This window comes from Apteryx rowi, unplaced genomic scaffold, assembly GCF_003343035.1.
Source record: "Apteryx rowi isolate R43461 unplaced genomic scaffold, aptRow1 scaffold_252, whole genome shotgun sequence".
In the NCBI taxonomy this organism is placed as follows: domain Eukaryota; kingdom Metazoa; phylum Chordata; class Aves; order Apterygiformes; family Apterygidae; genus Apteryx; species Apteryx rowi.
Genome location: NW_020448886.1, coordinates 76,965 through 100,231, shown reverse-complemented (window position 1 = coordinate 100,231; position 23,267 = coordinate 76,965). Strand labels below are relative to the sequence as shown.

The window sequence follows — 23,267 nt, the reverse complement described above, 5'->3', positions numbered from 1 at the left end:
TAGCATTTAAATCACCTAAAACACCAAAATAATGTGTATTTCCCAAATTCAGAATAAATTAATGATTTTGCATGTGACATGGAAATAGGAGACAGGACCAGCATTCTGCAAAATCATATTAAATTATTCTTTAAGCTGTCTTTTAACAATGAAAGTACAAGTTGGTTCGGGGTATAACTGTTCTGCAAGTGTATTGCTGTAATGCAGGTTTTTTAGTCCATATGAAAAAGAATAAAGAGGCCAGATTTCTTAAGAGATACATGATCTGATGGAATCAGGAGGTTTCCTGGGCTGTATGCAGTCAGTCCCAAATGGATTTTAGTAACAACCTTTTTGCATTATTTTCCTGATGTAACTACTCAAGTACCATGTGACACAAAGAAGTTGTTACAGATTGCTAATAGCAAGGCAGTTTTTATATCAACAATTTCTTTGATAGAGGGTGGGGATCAAGCTGTATTTTTTTTCTGAGTAATTATGGGTAGATGTGGGATGCAAGTAAAAGCTCTAGGTTCCTTCTGCCTCTCTTTTACAATGCAGTAAAGCTTACATAACCCACCAGCTTCAGCAAATTTAGTGCGATTTTATAACTGGGTAAAACAGAGCAGAGAAACGTAATTGACTTCAGCAGAGTTACTCAGAATGAGCATCTTGTATGTCAGAGGACAATTTGTGCTTCTACTATCTATCAAGTTTTGGAAGAAATTTAGAAGTTCAATTTGCAATGAGTAAATTATTCTAATTTTCACAAAAAAAGTGGGAAGTTAATTGCAAATTAACCAAGTTTTTGAATAAGTAAACAATAAAAGAACAATGTGTTACATTATATACTATTTTTAATTGCATTTTAATTCTGATATGTGACAATATTAGTATTTTGGTGAATATACTGTAGCATATTCCATCATCTATTCTTCAATATCTGACAGGCAGGGAGAAATATCAGTATCTGTGTGCAGTAAAAAGTATATAATCAGCAAGTTTCAGTTTTAAGTGGATGTTTTCTTTTACAGTAAATTTTAAGGTCAGTAGAATGATAAATGCTGTACTGAAACATATGCTACTCAGATTATTGAGTATGTTAATCATTTATCATAATGGCCTCTAATGCACTGAGCCTTTTGATTTGTATGCATATTTTCATTTGCAGACATGCCATTATTTCTGATCCAGTGGTTTTGACGTATATATGTATGTATTGATATGCATATATTTCATGTATATCTGATGTATATGATGTATGGTATTCCATGTATATAGAAAGCATTACAATATATCTCTTTTACTGTACCCTCATAAAGAAAGATGACTTTTTTTTTCAGAAAGGTTTCTGTTAACATTAATGTCTTAAAAATGAAACCAAAAAAGCTTAATGTGGAGAACCCTTACACTGTCTTTTAGACTTGTTGTTATAGACACATTCCAACTTAAATCAGTTATACTTTTGTGGCTTTGGGACCCAAACCATTATTCTGTCAGTGTTGTTAGGTAAGAAAGTATCTTAACATAATATAAATTCTCAAGTTTTAGGATGTGAATTACAGCTACTTACAAAAAGAATTTAGCAATTATTTTCACTGAATGTTTTTCAGTGTCTTCCACCATAGCCTATACACTGGATACTGCAAAACGTTAGCAAAGGAAGCTTGGAGATAAGTGCTGGTTGATCACAAGAAAACCCCTTTGTTTTAATTTTAATTCAAATGGGATTGATACTGTAACAGTACACAAGGACAAGAGGTTTGTTCTGAAAGTACAAAAGTAGGCAAGATGTTTACAGAACAAAGGACTGTGCCAATTCATCAGTAGCCTTGAAATCCCAAATAGTGCAGTAATATTAGAATGGACAGTGTACTGTCATAGAAATAGAGGACAGTGGACAAAAAGAACAATGACTGAATAGCACATTTGTGGTGCACAGTTTGGCTATAAGATTATTTAAATGTTTGCCATTAGAAGTTTATAGTGCAGATGAAATTGTGTAAAATATCTATTAAAAAAAAATCCTGATTCCTGATACAACAGGTGTACAATGACTTATTGCAGTTGTAACAGTACCTAGGAAGCAAGATAAAACAATAATAAATATTGAACTAACTGAACACCTTCAGTTCACTAATGAGTGTTTGAATAAGAAATACTGCATTTTTCGAAGGGAAGTTATTTGTACAACTACCATGGAACATTAACAATCAGCATGTTGTAAGTGCACAGAAATGCTCCTTTCTACAGTAATATTTTATCATGCCTAATCTGAAAAACAACATAAATAAACTGAAATCACAGCTCCAAATAATTTCAGCATGCATTGTGGTTGTATTTCTTTCAGTCAATACAAACTTATTTCATATGAGCATTTTTTCTTTCATTTTTTTATAGTTTCTCAACAAGTTTGTGGTTTGTTAACAGGAAAAAAAAGACATGTTATCAAAATGTTTCTTGTTTTGCATTCAGCAGGAACATAGGTTTGTTTCTATTTTTGTGTTGTGTTTTTTTTTCTTTTTTTCTAAAAAGAGCTCTCATGATAAGAAGAAGCATCAATGGGGACATTTCATTGTGCTCATATAGTAAGTCAGAACGGTCACAGAAGCTTCCACTGCGTTATCAGTTCAAACAGTGTATAGAAACTCCATTCGGGTTAATGCGCTATGACACTGAAACCCAAAGTGTTTGTTTCTCCTGAACCTCTCGATTGGTTGCTGCTGGCGCACGCATCAAGGGGGTGTTGTCGTTGTCAGCTCTTTCATTCTTCAGAACTCTTTTCTCACTGCTAGAGATCAGCTTGCAAGTGGTCTTTATTCTGATTTATAAATAATTCCTTATTTTATAAAGCAGATACTCTGACAATGTTTCCTCCTGAATACTCAGGAGACTCTGGCCTATCATCTCCTTCAGGTGTGGTGACTGGAGGTGTCGGGATGCTAATTATTGCTGTAGTGACGTAAGGCTGCTCACAGTTTAGTTTAACACACTCTTCCACTTTGGCATTTAAGCTGGATCGGCTGGAGGAAGAAACAAAAATCCATGAAGAAAGAAAGTCCATGTTACCAAAAATGTGCCAGATTCCACTACCTCAGCTGGTCATCTTCATGCTGTTACGTTAGAGGGCTCAGAGGCTCGGTGCCAAGTAGCACAGTCATTTCTCGACCCTGAAGGCTTGCAGTGGTAGCCAGCCCCCTGTGCACTCTCTAACCTTCGCACTATGTGCCCCTGCAGCCAGTGCTCCTGCGGCTGTGCCAGTGGGCAGTCCCCCTCTCTCCCTTCCTTCCAACAGTATTTCTAAAAGGGTCTGAGTTCAACATCTAAATGTTTCTGAGCAGGGAAGGTGTTTGAGCTGTTCACTGGAGAAAGCAAGCTTACAATAGTCAAGGGACATGTTATGTAGAAAAGTAGAAAGTAAGGGATAGTTCCAGTCTCTGACTGACTTCTATGACATGATATATATATTATATATATATATATATTTTAAGAACTCTTTGTATGTTGTGTATCCTCAACAGTAAGACACAGTGTTGTATGCACTGACTGAGGTTGAGTTAATGTGCCCATGGACTTGCTGTATCTTAGCTCTATGAGGGCATAGAGCAGTGCCTCAGCATTATGAGAAACTTCTAAAACTCAAGCTCTGTTGAGGTGAGACTGGGTCCTATGTTTTGTGCTTGGGCTTTTAGCTTTCTTTCAGCTTTTTAGTTTGTTTTTAGCAGAAAGTTTGTGCTTTGTGTTTTTATGTACTCTATGACTGGAAGTATGGTGTGGGGAAGTCCTCTAGCAGAGGAACAATGGATCCAGGCAGAATACTTCCTGAAAATCTAAGACATAGATTGCAGCTTTGTGCTGGCCAAGAGGTCCCATTGCACAACAGCTGAAAAACTTCAGCAGCAACAAGCTGCTGAATCGTTCATGGAAGTGAAATCCAAACTTAATAACTATTCACAGTAAGCTACTCAAAATGTCACTTAACAGGACTGAATCTCTATAGCAACTAGTGCTGAAAATGCTTCTTTTTTAATGAAGACATATTTGAGTTCAATGGAAAACATTTTTGAGTCTCCTGAGATCTTTGCTATATTTTCAGAGGTGGTGCTCAGATATACCTGAAAGCCAAATGGTTTGCTTGTGAGAGTACCAAGATGTTCAGTACATTACAGCCTCTTGAATTGCACTTTCTTCACTTTTTTAATAACTCCTCAAACCAGGAAATATATTTTTCTCATCTATTTCATATTTTTATATAGAAGAGTCTTTTTTATGACTAGAGAACTTAGGACTCTGGGAATCTAGTTTTATTTCCCTTTTCTGTGAAAATATGAGGAAATCTCATTCTGCCTCTGTTTCTGAACCAAATTAATAGAAATAGCAGCAACAGAACTTTCTTCCATTTTGCTCATCTTGTACATCTGAATTGCATATCTCTCTACTGCTGGCTTTCTCTTATAATATGTTCATCATGGCCTGTAATGGTTGGGCCTCTGTTTAGTTTGGAATCCCTGGAAGCTATTCTCTGTAAATAATGCACAATAGTTTGTGGGGAGGACAGGAGAGGGCAAAGAAGAGGGACAGAGAGAGAGGATTCTATTAGCTCAGATTAAACTTGGAGCAAATTAAGTGACATTTACAAGTGGAGGATGTTTCAGTACCAGTGTACATTTTTGGATGACTGTTTTACTTTGACCTGTAGCTTCACAACCTACCCGTGGAGGCCACAAAACATCTACATCTCTTCTCTAACAAACAGTGGTGGGTCAGCTCTTGGGGTACCGATGCATATAAAGTACCTGTTAGACAGAGGTGTTCTCTCCACACATCGGATCTGGATGGTGCTGAGCTCTTGTACGCTGCCTTGACGGCTACCAGTGATGGTGGTGTTTGGGATGCGATAAGTCTTTTTATGTCTTCGTGAGCAGCAAGTGCTAGTAATGCCTTGTTGAGATGAGAGAGAGGGGCTGTGGCTTGGGGGTCTATTGACTGTAGAAACCTCCATGCAGCTCTCTTCATAGACTTGTTCATCCACAAACTCGTGATTCTAGTCCAGAGGAATCCAACACAGGGACAAAGCACACACACAAAGATAATTAAAGTGAACTTATTAATAATGATTGTTTAAAGGCTTAAACTGACACTGTTGAATAGACTGGGAAAGTTAGACAGCTTAGTCTTGATTATAGTGTTTAGGCCGTGTTAGCCTGGGTTGAATACCAATAAAAATGTAAAAACAGGAACAAAACTCTCAGACTGCTAGCTCTAAATATGAAAAAATTAATCCAAATTCTTTTGTAAAATATCACATGATTATAATGTAGGTTGCATTATGAATATCTATAATTTACAAAGAGCCACAAAATAGACCATTATGATTATTAATAAAAATGTAAGCGGGGCTTATGTAAATGCACTAAATATCATTTGGAAATAAATAACAATTACTATATTAAATTATAATCAAATAAAACTCATGTATACTTTTCAGATGAATTTATAAAGCTTTATTTTGAATTACATGTTAGAAATCAGGATTTGAAATAGTACCTGTCAAGGTATGTATCTGTTTAAAAGAAAATGATTTAATTAAACAGATCAGGAGTTATTTAAAAATCTCCAAAAAGATCCTAATATGTTTTGTAATTATGATCAATATATCAAAATCAGATTAGAAAACAGCCTTTAATTAAATGAAATGGCAATCTTTGCTTAAACTCGGCACAGATGATAATCTTACAGGGTTATCATAGAACTGAATCAAAATTACAGCCAATAGCCAGTTTATTTTAACTCAGTATATGATTAGGGAGCTCTTCACACATAGTCATGATTTCCACAATTTCTTTGTATGCTAAGAAGTGTGAAATAGTAGTGTGGCTTATAGTAAAAAGAACAAATAAAGAATATTTACAGTAATTATAAAGTAGCCACCCAGATGTCCCGCAGAGACTAAAATGTTTATGTATTATTTGAGAAAGCCTCCTTTTAAAAAATCTCTCCAGTTACTGCTGGAATCACTGTGCGTACCCTGAAAATGGTAAAAGAAGCATGCTCTGGGTAGTTTTACAATCTTCACAGTCATATTCACTTCAAGTTTTTTGCATTTGCTTCAATGCCTGCTGCATTTTCACATATTAGAATATGGGAAACTAGTTTTCTCACCTAAAGAACGATATATTAATGGAAAGGTCGTGTAGCTGTTAGTAGGTGTTGTATGTGCATGTTCATGTTTTCCAGGAGAATTATGATGCAAATATCAAATCTGTGAGCAAAGTAAATAGTCACAATTGTAGCCAAATGTTTGCTAGAAATTGAAATACCTTCACAGGCTTATTATTATTTTCATTTCTTCTGTTCTCCTTTGCTCAGACATAATTTTGTGTGGAACTGAGCAGTGTTGAAGAATGCTGATGTCAAGTGATATGGAAAGAAAGAACTTGCTTGAAAATTCACTTTTTATAAGGCGTATGTCAGACATAAAACAAGATTCAAAATGTGTTCACACAGTGGACATAAAATTCAGAGAGAAAAATGACATAATAGCTATCTTTAGATTATATTCAATGGCTTCTAGCATGTTTGCCAAGAGCTCTGTTAGTTTTCTGATTGAAAGTAATTTTGTGCTTCCTAAAACTATTATGGAGCAACCAACAAGAATTCAATTAGCAGCATACATTAAAGAGGGTTGTTGAGTGAACTTTTAAAATAGACTGGAAACATTTTGAAACAATATAGTAGCTCAAATTAAAATATTGGACTGTATTTATTAATTAACTGTGCCTATATCAACTAAAATTATCCTGTAAAATATAAATTTTGGTGTAATTATTTTCATTATTAATGTAACTTTCACAGAATTCCATCTGTGGCCTGCACTGTATTTCTTAGAGAAGAAGAGATCTTATCCTACAGATTTTAAATTACTTGACAAGATGAAAAACACTTTTGGCTGATGCTCACACAAAATGATATTTCAAAAGATGAAGGAAGGAAGAAGCCATATCACTTGTGTTACTATCACAGGAACCAGCAACTTGCCAGATCCCACAAGCTGGGGAGGACCCACAAAATTTCGAATTCCTGCTTAAATGTTTGGAATGCATGGTCTGACCAAGCAGTTGCAACCAGAATACAACTTGGAGCCCCTATGTACATTTTTGTGTTCATGTGTTGTATGGACACCAGTGTCAGAAGTAGGACCCAACAGCCAAGAAAAACAGGAATTAGATTATATGCAAATTTAGGAAATAAGATAATACTTGCTTTATAGACTTTGTTGTTGTTGTTATTAAAACAGAACTGTTTGAAAAAGAGAAAAAGAAAAGGCTTACATATTCCACCACTATGATTAGAGGAAATGTGAAAGTTTTAGGGTTGAATCCATCTTCCACCAAATGACTAGAATTTTTTCTATGGTTTCTATGAGAGTTTGACAAGACCTATGGCTACTACTAGGGTTTTAGAATATGTTTGTAATCAACTGTGGAACAATTTCAGGCAAATTGCTATTACAGGGTTCTAGTACAAAAAGTCTCGAAAGTATTCCTAAAGTACCCAGTTTGATTTTTGACAAAGTAACTACATTATACTGTGAATAGGAAGCAAGACATTTTGTGCTACAACACATTAGATCATAAATGAATATTCCAAAAGTCAGCATGAAGGCAACGTAAGTACCTGTGAGGTGACACATCAATATCTAAATGACATAGGAACTGGGCCATTTTGCTTAAAAGCAAATGCTGTCAAAATGAAAATAGTAAATTATACATATACCTACATTGTATTTTAATTTAGTAATGTCTGTAGGGGGAAAAATTTTTCATCTCTTCAAGCAGTAGCAGTAAGACTTCTGCAATGACCTTCTCTATCATGTATAACAGAAGCATTACCAAGTCTTTTAATCAAAATCTAAAACTAGAATATAAAAATACAACAAAATAGCAAGTTCTGCTATGTACTCAAAAGTTAAAGGGAAGTTACAGAACAGGTTTTTCACTGAGGTGCAATTTTTAACCTTTGGCAGCTATCTAAGTGTTTAAATGTTGATTTCAAGGAGGGATTGACACAGTATTGGAGTAGAACTGGGGAAGGAAGCCATGAAGTAACTGGAACCTTTGATTTGGCATCTAAGAATAAAATACTTGATTCTCTGTTTCACAGTTCTAAAACTGCCATGAGTATTAAGGGATGGATAGGAGAAGTTTATTATCAGTTGTTAGATTTCCAGATGTTGTTGAGATAATATACAGGAGGGGATTCAGCTAACATTCTCTGCTGTTAAACATTAGCAGTAAGGGCTTCTACATCTGAGCTAACTGCCCAAAGCTCCCTGTGTAGTCAGAAATAGGCACTTTTAAGATGCAGATAAATTTAGATCTAAAGGAGATTCCAGAACACATCAGGGAATCTACATCTGAGCCAGCAGTCTAGACATTGTAGGTGTTCGTATCTGGTCAGTTGTGTCCTATTGAGAAACTCTGTGTTTTTTTTTTTCTTTCAGTAATTCCTTATGCATAAAAATGGATAAAATTATGAAGTTACCTCATAATCCAGATATTCAGCACCTACTAATGTGGCATCAAGGTTTTATACCATTTGTCAAGAAATGCCATGGTAAGGTGCATACTGATGGCCACTATCATATAATTTTTTAGATGTACCCGGAACCTATAAAACTAGATGTAAATTTGTAAATGGCAGTTTAATAGATGTTGACCAACTTACCTACAATATAGGGTATATTCTACATGGCAATATAACCCCTCAAAAGCATAAAAAAAAGGAGATAATTTTAGTATGCCCATTTCCTAAATCTATAAAGATTAAATTCAACATAACTAGTCTTTATGTTTTTAACTTTCTTAGGAAATGATAAAAGAGGAAAAAATGTAAAATTAGGGATCATTAGTGTTATTGTTGTGACATTATCTGTCCAGAATTATACTATTGGTGAACATGGCATTTTAATTATTACTGAATCATAACTTTGCTATAATTTACTATCCTTCATAGCTATGTAATTATCCAGGTATTTACCAAGGAAAAAGGCAGAGCACACATGATAAGTAGTCCTTTTGATTAATGGGGAGTTTCAAATCTAGATAAGTGTGTTTGGACTGTTACGAATTACGTCACTGATTTCTACAGGGATGTCAGTGTCTAAACTGAAGCCAAAAAACTTTGAAGCTTTGCACCTGCATATGGATTAAATGGTTGAAGTTTCAAAATAAGATGCCCAGGGATCCTCTCTTGCAGTTACTTTGGTCAGAATCATGCTCATGCCACAGGAAAGACCTCTCCCCATATAAATGCCCAACATTTGCTCAGGCAAAAGCTTGCTTTGACTGCAGAGTTTTGAATGTGTAAGGACTACAAATTGTGCCTCTAAGCTGTACTGCAGAAAAATGCAAAAGATCTGTTACGCAGCGTATGAAAAACCATACTGAAGGTCACATCCACAGCTGAGCTATACTCATGTCATTTCACTGATGCCAGTATCTTTCACCCTAAATGAGGCACTCATCCAGGATCTCTCTCTGCTATTTACTTGCAGTGTATATAACATTTTGAAATAAGATAAAATACATTTTCTTCCTAGCTAATGTCTGTCATATAAAGGTTTATTAATTAGAAGAAATACTGAAAACATTCAGAATTAGACTGATGTTAGAAGTGTTTTCCCATAAATTCCATTTTCTTACCGTGGTTTTTTCCAGGCAGTGAAGCAGGTGGTGGTGCTGTGTTTCAAAGGAAGAGCCAGATTTGCTAACAAAGGCCTGTTCTTCTTCACTGGAGGACTGTTAATACATACAACTGTATTATTCTCATTTCTGAACAAGAGGGCTCTTATCCAAATATTTGATCAGAACTAATCTGGATTGTATACTGTAGCATAACTACAATGCTTCATCTACATGGTATAACCCAAATTAGCTTGGACATGATTACTCTTTTGCTTGTTCGTTTTTTAATCAAAATATTTTCTATCCTTCCCTTGCACTCCTTTTAAATGTTTCCTTCTTAGGTCTTTTGTGTATAGACAGATTAGCACAATTCGTAAATGCAATTAACATGTAAACTTTGAATGTTCAATCAATGCATACTTTATGTTATCATAAATATAAGTGACAGTAAAATACTTTTTTCCTGAGAATGTGCCTTATTTGAAGGAAATTAAACATAGCTGCTTTCCTGGGATCGTTTCACAGTGCTGAAGAATTTGTGGTATTGCTGCTTACTCAAAAATTCGTGTCAGTGATCCCAATCTGCTGAGTTAGGAAAGTGTACAGCAGATGCTACTGACACAGAATGAAGAATTAAGTAGAAAGTGTCCACTGTTTATTAATTGCTTTCATAATTGTTCACTAGAAAGCAGCAAACTAAATAAGAGAGAAAGTGGGAGAATAGGGAAGATTATCATTCAGCTTTGGGATATTTGAAATCTGCATGGCAATTAAGCTATTTGGTATCTCTTTAGTTCAAGGATTTGAATTCTTTCAAGCGGAGGAGGAGATGAGTGTTCTGACTATCAGGCTTTTATGCTAAACTGGACAGCCACTTCCTCCTCTTCTGGCTATATGTTAAAGTGTTAAGCTTTTTAACACTTTTTAAACAGAAAGGGCATAGAGGAATGGAAGCCTCCCTGTATTCCTCAGGGAATTGCCTAAATCCCAGAAAGTGGTAGGGATTAAGAAACACTGTGTCTTCAGTCCTCCCCCCTGGCTAGCTCTGAGTGGCTATGATGCTGTCTCCAGGCATCTTGCGGAGCCGTGGGGTTGTTGGGGATCCCATTCCCAGCCTCAGGCTCCCAACTCTGCATCCTGGGATGCTCGGCAGGGGGAAGGTGCCAGGGATTCGCCTCAGGTGACATTAGGTATCTATGATGTAGACACCCATGTTTGAAGTAATCACTGAAATTCTCTTCAGAGAAAAATAGGCACTTTCCAGGGAACATTCTCATTCTGCAACATCTGCCCATGTGAATGGAACTCTGGAGTTACCTCTTTCCCCTGCTGGTGATGAAGAGAGGGTACCCAGATTCTGTCACCCACATTTTAGCTGTCTGAAACCAAATGAGATGAATCCCGCTTATGTCCATAAGAGGCAAACACTGTGCCCTGTCTTAATGAAGTCTTTTATGGGATCTGCCCCTAAAAATGTGGATTATATTTGAATCCAGCATTTCTATCTAGCCATTTCTTTCATTTTTTATACCCTGTCATCAATATTCATAAGCTTTCTTTAAAAATAATAATTGTCCAATTTGTTCTTCCTTAATGTACATCTGAAGATAACATTGCCTAAAAACCCAAGTTGACTTGTCCTGGTGATAAATAGAATAAACTACTGCTGGGCTATTATTAAGCTGTTACTCTGGAGGTGGAATATATAAAAACATTACCTGCTGCAACTGGTTACTCAGTAAGCCATTTCGTTTGCTCTGCATGTAGGCATTAGCACTCCCACTCTTTGCTGCACGAATTCGAGCAAGTCTGGCTTTCTGTGTAAAGGAGACAAAAAGGAATAATGTCACTTGTACTTATATCCGTTATGCTGTTTATCTGAAACAGCTATTTGAAATCAGCCGCTTATGAATACTGATGTCATAATCACTGAAAGGATAAAATGTATTAAATCGTCCTCTAGGTGGAGCAAATCACAATTATTTTTCCATTTAAAATACAAATGACATTGAAGTTTTTATTTGTTTGCATCAACTAGTAAGAACAATGATTTTGGAGAAGGGATTACAGATTGGCATGGAAGTGCCTCTTTTCTTTGTGTGGCTGCAATTGTGTCGTTCCTTGTGCCTTATGGGTCAGGAACATGGCTTCCATCTCAACTGCTCCTGCAGTGAAAATCCCTTTAAAGAAGAAAAATGGAACAAAAAACATAATATTTCAACTGCTGTGAGCTTCCAAGGTTTCTCAGAGCATTCTGATTGTTTGTATAAGAGAGTGTGATAGCTGTTTGCACACTGACTGCAGTCTAAATTTCTGAACGCCTGCCAGGCCTTTTAAAAGCCTCTTCATGTCTGCTTGCATAATTAGAATTAATACTTGTCACCATTGGTCATAATCTGACCAAAATCTGATTTTTTAGAGACTATAGGCATCAAATTGCTGAGAGAGCTGGAGATAAGATTAGAGATTTCTCAGGTGAGGTTTCTTGTTTGCGTAGGTGGCTTCCATCCCAGAGGAGAGGGTGGCTTGTAAGTGAAGGATGTTTTGAATTCCTGCTTTCTGTAGAACAGTTAGAAGCCAACATCACAGTAGAATATGAAGGAAAAAACCTCTCTAGACCAATGTTATGGAAAACAGAAACATTTATAGGATTTCTAGAATGGCATCCTGGTTTAAGTAACTTTTGTGGCTGGTTCCTTATATGTCAGAGAGAGTCTGTCTTCACAGCTAGCTTTATGATTCTGAAAGCCAAGTGCAAAGCAGCAACTGGAGCTGAATGACTGCTGCTGAAGCACAAAAGCAGACAAATGTGAAGAACTTGAAAAAATGAGTCTGATTTATTAATAGGGATTTCATATCTGATAATTACTCAGTTGATATTTTCAGAAAATGGAGGCAGCATGTTCCCCCCCCCCCCCAATTTCTGTGGCATTAAATGTCATTATGGAATGACTGAGAATCCCTGAGCACTTACAGAGAGAAGCAGCCTGGTTATTGCAGCCGCCAAATCTCCTTTCTGGCATGATTAATAATTAACTGACTATGAGGAATGACTCAACACCACGCTTCTTTGCACTCACAGCCTCAGACTTGCAAAAGAGTCTTCTCAACAGTGAGCCAAGAAATTCATGACAGTTAAAAGCAAACATGGATAGAATCTGGCCTATATGTCATGTATTTATTATCATTTAATTGTTCCAAAAGAAGATAGGACAATGCTGTGCATGTTTGCATCGCTGAGTCAAAAAGCTCATGAGAGCTTTTTGAGTTGCCTCATTTTTTTGCTATATCAGCCGTATTAGAACAACATTTTGGTTTCCTGTCTTCCTCAGTGTACATAGCCTTTCTAGCTAGAACTGTAAAATAACTGATTGTAGTGGTAAGGAATGAAGTGTCCTAGTTGTTGTCTGGATCACCTGTACTACGCATTTGCACAGCTAAATTCCTGTTTTCTCCTTCCTCCTGTTACCACTGAAACAACAACTACAGCCTCCCTACTTTGTCACCCTCCTCTCATGGGGACCCTAGAGACTGGATTGGGAATAAATGGCTCTTTCAGTCATGGCTCTTTTTCTGATTACCCCCAGCTGAACAGTGCCCAGGCAGTCTCGCATCCTGCAGTGAGCTACCCAGTGCAATCTGCAGAAAGGGGGTCCCGCAGAGCCGATGAGAGTTCGAAATAGTTAACAGCTCCTAGTCCCAGGCCCACAAATGCTCCTTAATGGGAGCATCTGGGGCCAATGGAATGGTTAGGGCCAAGTCCTCAAAACTGGCAATTAAAAATTCCCTCAGGCAGGAAGAAAACACACTATTTTCAATGTGGAAGTGTTCAGTTGCAACACTAGTATGATGGGATGAAGGTTGAGAGAAGAGCTTTACCAGTACCACAGAATTCAGTCATGAGACAAAATATGTACACTGGGTTAAGTTTATAAATATGTTAAAGATCTCTCTTGACAATACTGATTAGCATTAGAAACTCAAGATGCTTTGGAGATGCTGTTGAAGGAGGCAGTAGAGTGTCCCATAAATAACTGACTTCAGTCACAAAAATTTCTTTAGCTCTGGTGCTTTTTAGTGTTCTCTTTATATAGGGAAATTCATTAAATTTAATGAACAAACATTTTACATACATTAGCTATGCTTTTTCTTTTAGCCATTCATACTTATTTTCTCTTTTAATGACAGAAGTAATAATTACTGTGCAGCACAATTTAATAAATATAAATATATAACAGTTCATCAGACTATCTTAATTGATGTGCTACAACAGTATAATATTAAGTTGTACTTTGCACCTGAAGATCTCAAATTGCTTTGTGAATTTGAATTTATTGAGTCTTAGGAAGCTTTTGTGAGGTAGAAACTAATAGCTTACATCTTTCTAGCTGGGACTCATTAAGATGGCCAGAATTTACATCATTTACTGAAGGGAAGACAATAAATCTATTACCAAGACAGGAACCAGATATTGTGGCTTCTGTGCTTATACTTCAGCTTCCAGAAAATACTTCTGAAATTGGACCTATTCACAAATCTGTTACAGTGATAAGATTCTTTTTCAGTGCTTTTACCTGATTTAAACTGGAATCTATAATGTAAGTTGTCCAGAGATTCCTCACATTTCCTGTAAAGGAATCATTAAAAGCTTATGTATGTCAGCTACAAGATTTTAAGGGCTGTGCACTAGGGATCAAATTCCCATGAAGGACACCAAAATGATGTGAGGACATCAGAAGCACTGTGATTACAGAAGAACTGTATCTTCCTTTTGTCTGTGAACTGCATTTTCTGTCATGTACAACAGAAGGGGAGATAACTGCTCCTTTCAATCAATACAAGTCATTCCAAACTGTCTCTTTCATGTGATATCCTGCAGAAAAAGAAAGGATTAAATTCTTCTGCAGTAGGTTATCTTCTTTGCTCTAAGTCATTGGATGTTTATAAAACCTTGATTTCTATAATTTTTATTGCTACTAGGACAAAACCAACACAGTTGAAATAAAGTTCTTTTAGTTATCCTGATGAAATTCCACCATGATCATCACATCTGAAACTTTCTAAAGAAACTGATGATCAGTTCCAATTCTTACAGCATCTCTTGTATTTGCACTGCACTTCTCTTTCAAATGCTTCACTTTTTTTTTTTCTAACTTCAAATTTTACAAGTTAGAAGTGGAGCCTTGTCTATGATAGCAGGTTGTGACAGCACAAATAATGCTCATATTCATATTAGATCATAATAAAAACCTTACCAAGGGAAACCACTGGTGATCAGCAACTACTAGCTCTATCAGGTTTAGAAAGAAGCACATTTATTTTCACAAGGTTTTAAATAGTGAAAAACATAGCACCAGGGGACATTTACACCATCTAACTTTCAGCACTCAAGATCCCCTCAGCTGTCTGGCTGTGGTAAGAGAGAGGTTTCTTCAAAAACTCTTCAGGGCAAAGCTTAGTGAGCTTCCAGGAATCAGTTTTGGCAAGAGCCTCTCTTCAATTTGCTATGCAAGAAGCCTAGGTAGTCTGCCCTTCCAAATTAGTACCTAGGTAGCCCCTGTTGACTCCCTTTTGCTGCTGCTCCCCAGACTACTTAACTGTCTTCCTATGAAGCTGAAAAAGTGCTAATTACTTACCTTATGTTTGTTATTTGTTTTCGTGATCTTCTAAAATTAAAAGATAAAAATTCTTTCACAGTCATTGTGTGACTCCTAGATCCATAGCCAAAATGGTCTGAATATTAGTCACATTGTGTTTACATTGGTTTTATTTGGTCTTGCATAAGTTCATCCTATATATTTACTTTCAAGTGAAAAATCACTCCCACATTTCATGCTCTGTTCTGCTAATTTTCAGTAATTGCGAATAATTGACTTTAGATTAGCTGACAATAATTTATAAGATGCCATCTTGCAGTGGAGAAGAAAGTGCTGTTTACTTTGTACATTAATGGATGTGGAATTAAATAAAGTTCATATTGCCTTTTTTCATAATATATTCACATTATTACTTTGCAAACACAAATTTTACATGCTTTTGTGCTAGATTCAAAAATCTTGGCCAGATTCTTCTGTTAGTTACGTTTTTGCAATCCCACTGAGCTCAATATCCTATTTAGTTTAAAGAAGTTATATTATCCAGTATGGTACCTTATTGCAAATGCTCAGCTTTGGATTGCTAGGTGCTGTTAAGCAGTTGTTGTTGCAATTTATCCCAGAGCTATTTGTGTTTGAACAGTAACTAGTCATTTGTAACCTAGGCCAATCTTCAGGATATATTTTGCTATATAAAGGTAAAAGATCATAATCACATGAAAGATCAATTTTCTGTATTAAGTCAGCTTTTGGAGCTGATTGATAGTTGTTTGGGTGTTCTGTTGAGGCACCATGCAAACTCATTCTAGGGAGATAGTGCTTGGGCAACTAAAATTAAGATTCCTCCAGTTATCAGGAAATGAACAATAATGGACAGATGGATCTGTGCTTAGGACTTCATGGCTAAGAGGATAGACGACCCCTGTCTCCCAAAGATGCAGAAAAATGGCTGGATGGAAAACAGGGAGGACATCCAGCAAGAGATGCTCCATTCAGAGAGAAGAGGACATATTATCATCATGAAAAGTGTTGCAATATGTGGGATGGAGCTCTGAAGCCATGGTGCTGTTGTGTGACCAGAAACCCATTCCAACTGGGTAGCTATGTATATACGTACGTATGGATGCATGTATATAGCTATGTATATATGTATGTAGCTACCCAACTGGGTAGCTGAGAAAAGCTCCAGAAACAGGTTTCTTCAAAACTGTCTTCTCAGTTGTGGTATATCTGCTTGAGAAAAAATCATAGCAACACTACAGGGCATAATTAATTCTGCCCTGAATGTCAATTTCCATATCTATTTGGGGTGATTTATTTATTGCCAGGATAGGTCAGATCCTTTTACCTTATTGTCTGATAAAAGGGAATGTTCTGATAAGCACAGATGATTTTTCCTGTTCTTTATGTTGAGGTCCACAGACATATTGCAGTATCCCTTTTACAGCAACGTACTTCCATGACTGGAAGCAGGACCTTCTTTTAAAATACATTCAAAATGAGATATATTATAAATAAAAATCTTTCTTCCATCTTCTTCTGAGCATTAACGTGCAGCAGTCTTTTCCCAATGAGAAGCAAAGGATATTGCCTAATCTTGAATGATTGTGCAGAACTTTGTAAATACATATACTGACGGCCATGATGGCCAACAAATTTAATACAAGAGACAATTTTTTTCTGCTGAAAAATATCAGTGCTCCTGAGACTAGATTTCTGTGCTGCACCAAGGGATAACTCTCTTGAGTTTCTTTAGAGCCTTTGTTATTTGTCCTTTTTCATTTCTGAAGACTTCCTTGATTAAATGTATTCATGACATTTTGGTAAAGAAAGTTTTGTGATTCAAATATTCAACTCTTGCAATTGGATGGAAGCCTGTTCTAGCCAACAGAAGTCTGTCTCCTGCAGGAGTTCACGCTGTGCTCCATGGAAGCGTACCTTATCCCAAGCTCATGTTCTTTGGCCTTAGAGGGTAAAAGTAAGGCTAGTGCCTAAGGAAACGTTTAGTTTAGAAAAGTGTGTAAAGCTTTATTGTCTTCAAAGAGGCAGGAACTTCAAACTTCAAGGATTTGACCTTATTGCTTGAATATTCTTACAGAACTGCATAGCTAAATATTGCTAAATACGGACTACGCAGTAGCCAAGAAGTCCTTTTTGTTGACTTCTTTTTTAAGTTCATCAGACCTAATCCCTTCACTTCCAAACACTTCATCCTGTCACTCATTTTAGATTGAGATAGAAAATTAGTTTTGCAATAGGAGATGTCTATGGAACAGACACATCCAGTGGTAGGTTAATCAGAACTCAAAGCCATTTCCTCCAAAGCAAGAAGAACATAAACATGGTTACTGCAAATCTTTCATCCTGTTTGCATTGTTCTGAGAAGCAAAGGAAAAGACACCTTGTAAGACTGTCTTCATCACTTCATATTCCAGTTGGTAACATACAATGAGCTCACTGTTTTGAAATGAGAAAAAGTCAGTTATTAGCTCAGTCAGTTTCTATTCAGGAAGAGATTATGCAGAGTATGAGACACTCTGCTGATCCAAATTTTGCAAGGTATTTTTTAGTGTCCATCTCTTTCTTACTGAAAGTGCAAACAGACTTATAGAGTCTTGTTCCACAACATGCAACAAAAGAGGGTTTCTATCTGAATTAAGGCTGGTTCTCTTCTTTGCAGTTATTATGAAAGCTCACACACATTGATTGCTGGGATCAAATAGGTCTATTGTCCGTGACTGGCACAGTACTCTAAGGCCCTGTAAAGAAGCACTGTGTTCTCTCTGATGGATGCTGTTCTTTCATTGTCTGCTGTGATTACATAAACAGAATTGGAAAAGTTCTATACAGAAACAATGTAGTGTAAAAGTAGAGTATTTTCTGAATTTTCCAGTTGCAGGAGGCAGGGAAATACAGCTGGAACTAGTTATCTGCTAATACATGGGACAAAATAAAATGCAAAGGGATATGTGGAACTAGTGGATAGGTAAGATATGATGTCTGGATCGTTGAGGCAACCTCTATTTGACATTAGAATTCTAAGTGTCTCCAACAAGAAAGTCATTACATTTCTGTGATACCACTGATTTTTGTTATGGTCACGTCTCATCTGTCAGCATTCTTCCAAGATGTGGCCATCTTGTGAGTGGGAGTACAATATCTTCAGCCTAGGCCTATGACTGAATTTCTTGGCCATGTACCTCTGCTTCTCTTGATTCTAAAATATTCCAGAAATGGTTTCACTCTGTACATTTATTTCATTTAATCTCTATGGAGCAATCTCGTCAAAAAGGTGGCCAGAAAGAAAAATGCTAACATTTTGGAAATCTAATCCTGGTGCTATTGTCTGTAAGAGGCAGACACAGCCTGTGGTGAGCTGTGTGTCCCTTGTCTATGTGTGTGCTCCCCAGCCATAGCCTGCTCGCAGCTAGAGAGCCAGGATCTCTGAGCTCGCAGAGGGATGCATCTTTCCTGGAGTGTATACAGAACCAAAGTTACACTAATGGCAAAGAGAGGCCATGGGACCACAAAAAGATCAAGTGACATGACACCTTGTCATTGGCAATGAATGTTGCATCCCAAGTCTTCTGATTGCCACCAGCAGAGGAAGAGGAGGGAATGCATTATCAGGGGTTCAGGTGCTGGTATAGATTATCTGACCTGTTTCCCATCAGAAGGTTGGGAGAAGTGGACAGGGACTAGTATTTTGGCAGGGATATGGAAATAAAGGTGACTGCCCAGGTTTGGCTGCATCTTTTCTGGCAAATAGTTCTTCCTAGCTTCTCACCTTGCCCAGATGGGGCAGGGAGGGAAACTGTAATGTCACAGGGCTTGTTGATATCCTCCTAGTGAGATGCTCAGTAAGTCAAAGAACCTGGAGAAACAGACTTTTGCTTTTGTCTTTTCCTGATTAAGCTCTTTTTCTGAAGTATTTTAACCAAAGTAGAGCTGAGAAATCAAGGTCCCCAATAATCAGATCTCCTGGAGACTGAACCTGGGAATTAAACACATGGATAAGTGAAACGGACAGTTAAGACAGACGCTAGAAATAATGATTAGATTTTGTTTTTCCTCAGAAAGCTCTGGAGGAAGGAAAGTCTGCCTGAAAAATACAGAAAATACTTTCAGTAGGTGGGACTGCAGCTGTTGTCTGAAAATGCTGGATCTAGTCTAACTGTACAAGTACAATGAAGTACCACCATAATGGAGGTGTACATTTTGATATTAAAAAAAGAACCATTTTTTTCATTAAAACAATATAACATTTGCATCTGAGGCCAAGGCTAGGCATGTAGCATATACATATAAAAGTCTTGTCAAAAAAAAATCATATACACTTTCAGGATACACAGCATATAAAATGTTATCTTTTATCTCTTGCTCAACAACACAGGAAGGGGAAAGAATTAGGAGCTCACCTTTTGTGCCCTGCGCTTGTCTGCTCGTTGGTTCTGGTGGTAGATACGGCTGAAATTGGAGACAATTACCGGAACCGGCAAAGCAATGACTAAAACCCCACTCAGGGAGCATATTGAACCAAAAATCTTGCCAGCTATTGTCTTCGGCACCATGTCACCATACCTGGGTTATAGAAAACAAAACACTAGTAAAGACAAAACTCTTCTGAAGTGTTGAATTTCAAGTTGAACTAACTACACAAAATATTTTACTTGTCTTGCAAATAATACTTTATGTTTATATACATAAATAATACTTTATACACATGTGCACACATATACTGCATGCCCAGTGTTGTGCACACAAACATTTTTAGTTTCAAGCTAATGATGGGTATTCTGTCCATCAGACTGTTAGCATCTTTATTTTACCTGCCCTAGTCTTCTCAGGCTGCCTCTGGCAATAGAGACAGAGAGCACCTGTGCTAAGGAAAAAATTCACAGAATCACACAGAATCACAGAATGGTTGAGGTTGGAAGGGCCCTCTGGAGATCATCTAGTCCAAACCCCCTGCTCAAGCAAGATCACCTACAGCACATTGCACAGGATCGCGTCCAGATGGGTTTTGAATATCTCCAGAGAAGGAGACTCCACAACATCTCTAGGCAACCTGTTCCAGTGCTCTGTCACCCCCACAGTGAAGAAGTATTTCCTCATGTTCAGATGGAACTGTGTTTCAGTTTGTGCCTGTTGCCTCACGTCCTGTCGCTGAGCACCACTGAAAAGAGTCTGGCTCCAAAGACTCCATTCAGAATGTCTCAGTTAAGTCCATGTTCTTTTTGCTCCTTGGAAGAAGTCATCACTTTCCATTGAGTTTAGCAAGATCCTAGGGAGACCACTTGGTAAGTTAGATGTTAAGCTGAATAATCTCTTGTCTCACTAAGTTGATATAATGCTTTAATTTAGGAGAGTAGCACATCACTGGGACAGGACCCGGAGGTAGTGGACTTTCTATCCTTAGAGATTTTCAAGACTTGTCTAGACATGGCTAACCTGACCTAGTGTTGCTGGTAGTCCTTCTATGAGTGGGAAGCCGGACTAGCTGAAATCAAGAGGTCCCCTCCAACCAACTTTTCTATGATTCAATGAACCAAATATTTTTTCACTGAGCTAAAAGAATTCCCCAATAAACTCAAGCCACAAGCAAGCAACCGAATAAATTCTAACTACAAATCCTGGCAGTGCTCAGAATTACCAGAGCTTGAACCTACTACCTTCCTTATGATGTTGGATATTGTTTTGTACAGCTAGTAAGGACACAGTGCTGCTGAGGAGCATATAGAAATATTCCAGTGACAGTCTTTTAAGAGGTATCTGCTCTGCACTCTGTTGACTGCCATACTCTATAGGACAAGTATGTAATTACATACTACAGAGTTTAATAAAAAGTTAAATTACCTTCAAATACCATTCTGTTTTTAGCTTTACTGGATTTTAAATTATTATTAAACATTGATGTATCATGTAATTTTATCTAGTATGCTTGTGAACAGAGAGATGACACATTCTCTGTTGCAAAGAATTTACAAACTATTTAATGATGACACATTCTCTATTGCAAAGAAATTGCAAACTGTTTAATATAAGACCAGGTAAGGAATAAAACTGCAGTGTTTGGAAAGTGATATCATGAAAATAAAACCTGTCTGTTCAGTAGGAATTAGAAAGATAGTAGAGAAGATTGGGGGAATCTTTAAAGCACACATTCTGCACCTTATCCTGAGGAAGGGAACTAAAGAGGCAAGTACATCAGACTACTGAGAAACTATAAGGGGTTAGGCAACACCTTCTAGGAATGAGACGTCAGCCTGTGTCAATAGGAGATTATGTTTCGCCTTGCAGGTGAAGCTGAATTGTTTGAGTTTTGTAAGATAAGAGGTATTTGTTTAATGGCAAGATTCAAAAGGTGATCATCCAGGCAGAAATAATAAAGATGACCAAGTCTTAGACTATTGACCAAGATTACATTAGATTAAAAAAAAAAATGTTTAGTTGCTTTACAAGGCATGTCCAAGTGTAAAATATTCACAGGAAAAAATACATCAATATTTGCACCAGTAAGCCCCCCCACTTCCTCAGAATTCAAATACTATTAATTGCTGATTTTGTGACATGCAGAAATGGATAAAAGGACATTATGCAATAAAATCCATCTTATAAATAATTAATATAGGTGGTCTCAATTACAGGATGTGTAAAACTAGAAAAATACTAGAAAGAGATTCATACTTTCCATCATATTAGCATTTGCACCTCATGGCCTAGGCATTTTTGGTGCTTATCTTCCTTAAAACAGGGCAGACTAGCAGGTGTCAGGAATGACACATGCCCAGCTGTTCTTCCTTTGGGCAGGGAATTGGATAAATGACCTCAAGGTCCCTTTGATGAATGGCATTCCCAACACCTGGATAATCTCTGGGGTTTCAGGTCAAGTGACAAGCCTGGTGGTGGGTGCAGGATTGGGGCAGAGTGTGGGGAAGTGCAGAGCTGTGGTTGGTATGAGGCCAGGAGGGGTTACCTGAGGCCAGCGACAACTTGGCTGTTAACACTTGTTAGGGAGTGTACTGGGTGACATGATTCTTGCTTAGAGCAGGATAAGTCCTGGGATCAAATCTCTCGTAGTCATTACTGTTTTACAATAATAGTTACCATTTTACTTAATCCATTCAGATATGATCTGAGCATTTTCTTAAATTGAAAGCAAAGTATATCAACAGAAAGCTATTTAAAAGAAAATATATATTTACACACACCTAATACTACTAGAACAGATCTCTTGAATTAGAATCCTAAACCTATATTTAGATACCTAAAATTATCACTTGAAATGAAAAATTGCTGAATCTATATAAGCTTACATTGTCACCAGTGACTACTGTAGAGCCAGAAATGTCTTCTGTCTAATTCATTTGCTTTGAAGTTGCTCAGGGATATAGTTCATCCTGTTGATAATGTGACACTATAATTATATGAATCTACTGCAGACTGATATTTTAGGAGTGGTGACAGGAACTATTAGCTGATCCATCTTTAATGTTTCAGTATGTATGTGTGTGGAGCTACCTAGTGATATAAGGAGATATCTTTTCACAGTATTTCAATATTACAGAAAGAACTAAAATAATAGGGTTGTTTGGTATATGAAGGCTTTTCTCAATGTTTTTCATGTGCTTTGGGCAAAATGACAGGTGGATGCTTTCTATGCTTTTCTATTGCTTTATATGAAATAACTTGGGTTTGATTACTTTTCTATTTCAGCTTGAATAAGCTTTAACACATGACATTTTCCAAATGTGATGCTTTTTGTCTATTGCTTAGTGCTAATAATATCCTTCCCATTATTAAGAACTCTAATATAATTAGATATTCTCCTGTTGATAAACACTGTGATGGAGATGTTTAAATGAGATTAAGGTCAGAAAAAAAGCCAATCAAGAAATTGGGCTTCCTGCACAGATTGAGAAACATATTTGCTCACTTTTGCGACAAAGCAAAGTTTTTACTAAATTTGCCCTGGTTAGCCTTGTTTTCCTTTGGGACAGTGATACAG

The 23,267-nt window shown here is 37.0% G+C and overlaps 1 protein-coding gene across 1 annotated transcript; it reads right to left on the bottom strand.

Moving 5' to 3' along the window:
- Positions 1-2,505: 2,505 nt before the first annotated feature.
- On the bottom strand, positions 2,506-19,835 carry KCND2 (potassium voltage-gated channel subfamily D member 2). Its single transcript, XM_026067049.1, has 5 exons — positions 19,678-19,835; positions 11,384-11,482; positions 9,684-9,779; positions 4,776-5,023; positions 2,506-3,002 (listed from the first exon to the last, which is right to left on the bottom strand). The coding sequence occupies exons 1-5, from the start codon at positions 19,828-19,830 to the stop codon at positions 2,825-2,827; spliced, it is 774 nt and encodes a 257-aa protein (XP_025922834.1). The 5' UTR covers positions 19,831-19,835; the 3' UTR covers positions 2,506-2,824.
- Positions 19,836-23,267: the final 3,432 nt, after the last annotated feature.

Bases quoted from the DNA above. Each gene is read 5' to 3' on its own strand.
- KCND2 (XM_026067049.1), bottom strand. From the start codon at position 19,830: ATGGTGCCGAAGACAATAGCTGGCAAGATTTTTGGTTCAATATGCTCC. The intron at 11,483-19,677 runs GTGAGCTCCTAA...TCCTTTACACAG, and splicing joins ACAAGCGCAGGGCACAAAAG to AAAGCCAGACTTGCTCGAAT. The intron at 3,003-4,775 runs GTACTTTATATG...TTCTTCCTCCAG, and splicing joins AGAACACCTCTGTCTAACAG to CCGATCCAGCTTAAATGCCA.